This window comes from Micromesistius poutassou (genome assembly GCF_964030765.1).
Source record: "Micromesistius poutassou genome assembly, chromosome: 7".
In the NCBI taxonomy this organism is placed as follows: domain Eukaryota; kingdom Metazoa; phylum Chordata; class Actinopteri; order Gadiformes; family Gadidae; genus Micromesistius; species Micromesistius poutassou.
In genome coordinates, this window is record NC_140277.1 from 6,586,828 (window position 1) to 6,590,601 (window position 3,774).

The following is a 3,774-nucleotide window of genomic DNA, read 5'->3' on the forward strand; positions in this document are numbered from 1 at the left end:
CTCCTCGATGACTCCTCGCTTTGGCTAAAAGTGTCTGATTAATGACTAGACTGTAAAAAAGTAATAGATGTTAACAAGTGTGGCGAGGGTTTGTGACGGGCTGCCAGGCTAATTAGGGGGAGGAGGAGCGAGAGGCCTGAGTGAGTGACCATTAGAGGTTATAAATGGATGGAGCTAGAATTGAATTTGAATGGAAAAATCTTTGAAAGGGACATTCCGTATCACTTTTGAGTTACGAGGATAAATGTGTTTGTTCATTAGATTCCTCTAAACACTGAAAGCGGATAATTCCCTACTTGAATGCACTAAAACTGAAGTTCGGTAGCCATTTAACACTAGTCTTTTGACAGATTCGTGCTTTAATTAACCATGTTCTGCAGGCATGTGATCCCTGGATCTGCCTCATCACAAAGTTCTGATTCCAGAGACCTATGTGTGATTGATTGCATCGTGTGTTAATGTGTTGCAGTGTGGCCACGGCTTTGCCATGAACGAGAACGGACGGTGCACTGGTACGTCCAAGATGTTCCACTCATTTCAATACAAGCATTCCTTCTCATGAACGATCTGACTCTAGTTCTCCTCCTAAACTCCCTCCCCACCCCAAGACAAAGACGAGTGCACCCAGTTCCCCTCAGTGTGCCCCCCGGACCGCCCCGTCTGCACCAACACCTACGGCAGCTTCAAGTGTCGGAGCAACAAGCGCTGCAACCAGGGCTTCGAGCCCAACGACGACGGCTCCGCCTGCGTGGGTGAGTGCTCTCTCTCTCCCTCTCTCTCCCTCTCCCTCTCCCTCTCCCTCTCCTCTCTCTCTCTCTCTCTCTCTCTCTCTCTCTCTCTCTCTCTCTCTCTCTCTCTCTCTCTCTCCCTCTCCCTCTCCCTCTCTCACTCTCTCTCTCTCTCTCTGAGTCAGTCATGTGACCTGAGACGGCTCAGTGTGTGGGTGAGTGCTCTCTCTCCTGTACAGCAGTGGAGACTCAGGTGACTTAAGATGGGAGAGTTTATTAGTAGATGCATGTCAGTTAGGGAGCAGGATAGTGTAGCATTGGGCGTTCCAACCCTCACCCTTAAAGGTTCTGGGTTTGATTCCCCACGTGTCCGCGAACCTGCAGACTGGAGTGGAGGGTGACTGAAGAGACCTTCAATGGGACTATTTTAAAGTAGCTGTGTGCTGAAGTGCTGCGGTTCAGTTGACTTTGTTTTTGTCTCCGTGCCCTACTTTCACGCTAGGATAACTTTTGCTTGGATGCGCTGCTATACGACACACACCACACTACCACACCCGCACGCACGTACTGCACACACAAATCACACACACTGACATCGCACTACACATTACACACACGTACACACACACACACACACACACACACACACACACACACAACACTGTAACTGTAACCCTCTCTCTGGCTCTCTCTCCACAGCCCAGGTGGCCTATTTCGGGGGGCCCCGGTCATCGGGGGTGCAGAGGTGGCCCGGCCTGTCCCTGTGGCCCCTCTCTGCCGCTCTGCTCCCCCTCCTCTCCACTCACCTCCACATCGCCCTACTGTAGCCCCTGCTCTCCTCTTCTCCCCCAAGACCCCCCTCCCCCCACCTCTGCCCACAACCTCCACCTCTACTGGTCACCTCTCCTACCGCGGGGGGATTCTGGGATGTACAAAAAGAAAGAAGAAAAAAAACTATCTCAGCACACGGAACTGCCTCCTCTTCCTCTCTTTCTCGTCTTCCACCCCTCTTCCTCCCCTGGCACTCTTTGTAATTAAAAACACCAAAACACACACTCCTGTCCTACCGTAAACGTCTCTCTCTCTCTGTATTTACATTTTCACCAGTCCTCTCCTTATTCTGCCCCCCCCCCCCCCCCGCTGGTTGTCCCCCCCAACCTTGCTGTGGTATATGTCTGCGCCGCCCCCCCCCTCACCCACCCTCCCTAGCACCCTGTGGACTGGTCCCAGAGCCCGCCCAGGGAGGAGCATGCCTCTGGGAGCGAAAGACGTGGTACACATCCCCCCCTCCACCCCCAAGACCCAGAGTGCTCCCCCCCCCCGCCACCACCGTCATCACCTGCCACTTAAACGCTGTGGGACTTGATCCAATGCCAAGTCATTAGGTGGAGCTGCAGTGTGTGTGTGTGTATACTGGCGCTGTGTTCCCCCGTGTGAATCTGAGGGCGTCCAGACTGTTCATTAGGGAGCTACCCATCTGTATCGTCACCACGTCATCACCGTAATCCTCTGAAGTACATTCTCCTTTCTTATGATAGGGGGGCTGTGTGTGTGTCTGTGCGTGACTGTGTGTGTGTGTGTGTGTGTGTGTGTGAGAATGTGTGTGTCAGCTTGTTATTTTGAAATAATAGAACCGGTACGGTCCAAAAGGTAAACAAACGTGCACACAGACTTGGTCTGCTGGTTTGAAATTGAATTCAGACTCTGTGATGATTTCAATTTGAAGGTTCTGATTGCATTTTGATTTGGCATTATTAACAAATACAACTGCACTCGGAGCTACGGAAAAAGAAAAGTGATTCGGTGTTCATGAATAACGAAATCAGCAGATGTTGGCTCATGTAGGCGTCCATTTTTGCTCGTACAAGAGTTTGGCAACGAGGTTGTGCTTATGTGTTTAGGAATCCCAGACAGAGGTTGAGCTGTTGACCCCCAGTACTGGATCTCTACGTTCTTTTGTCATTCATCACCTCAGGCTCCCCTCTGAAGACTCTGAACCACCGTGTCTGACGCCGCCATTCTCCTGCTCGACCTTTTTCCATTCAAAAAATAAAACGAAAGCAAGCCTGTAATTCTGGAACATGCATACGCTGCGAGATCAAATGTGTGTATTTTATATTATTGGTAGAATAGTATTTCTATAAGATAACAAACTATGTTCAGAAGACCACCCAACCTCTCAACTCCTGCGTGGTTGAGTCGTCTCCGCGTTTTATAATGTGTTTACGCGTGATAAATAATCAATCGCATGATGAAACAAACGAAAAGAGGGGAAAAAGACCTCAGACACATGAACCTCTTGCTGTTATTTTGTATGTCAAATATATACCCACTTTTATTTTGTTGGTCCCACAGCTGTATGCTTCTTATTACTGGTGAATGCAACATGTTGCTGGTGTGGATGCTGACAGCGTGCTGCTGACAGCGCGATGCGTGACAGCTTGCCTGCACAGTAGGGGGAATATCTGTGACCTCCCAGGACTCTGCGGTAACATGCTGCAGCCACACAGCCCCCCCTTCACATCTCTACACCACAGAGAACACCAAGGCCTTCATTCCTCATTACCACAGCAACCTCACAGGATTCCTGTGTGTGTGTGTGTGTGTGTGTGTGTGTGTCGTTTCCAAGTGTGTGTGGTTATGTATATGATGTCTCCAATGTGCTTCCAAGTGTGTATCCAAGTGTGATTGGGGTATGTGTGTGTGTGTGTTTGTGGCAGTCAGTGTATAATGTGTCCAAGTGTGTGTGTGTCTCCAAGTGTGTGTGCGTGTGTTTCTCCAAGTCTGTGCTTCCAAGTGTGTATCCAAGGGTGTTTGGGGTCTGTGTGTGTGTTGGGTGTCAGTCAGTGTATGATGTGTGTATATGTGTCTCCAAGTGTATGTGTGTTTGTCTCAGAGTGTGTGTGTTTTTAGTCTATGTGCTTCCAAGTGTGTATCTATGTGTGCGTATCCAAGTGTGTTTGGGTGTGTGTGTCTCCAAATGTGTATGTCTATAACTATGATATGTCCATGTCGGTCTGTGTGACGGGTCCAGGAGTGTATCTTA

At 49.5% G+C, this 3,774-nt stretch overlaps 1 protein-coding gene across 1 annotated transcript in view; it reads left to right on the top strand.

The window, feature by feature from the left end:
* Window positions 1–1,764, top strand: part of LOC311350159 (cartilage acidic protein 1-like) — a gene marked incomplete at its 5' end in the record, with an annotated part of 22,893 nt that extends 21,129 nt beyond the window's left edge. Inside the window, 3 exons of the mRNA XM_084470174.1 lie at window positions 470–512; window positions 609–752; window positions 1,428–1,764. Of these exons, the coding sequence (XP_084326300.1) occupies window positions 470–512; window positions 609–752; window positions 1,428–1,555 (315 nt within the window). The 3' untranslated portion in view covers window positions 1,556–1,764. The remainder of the gene's footprint in view (window positions 1–469; window positions 513–608; window positions 753–1,427) is intronic.
* Window positions 1,765–3,774: the final 2,010 nt, after the last annotated feature.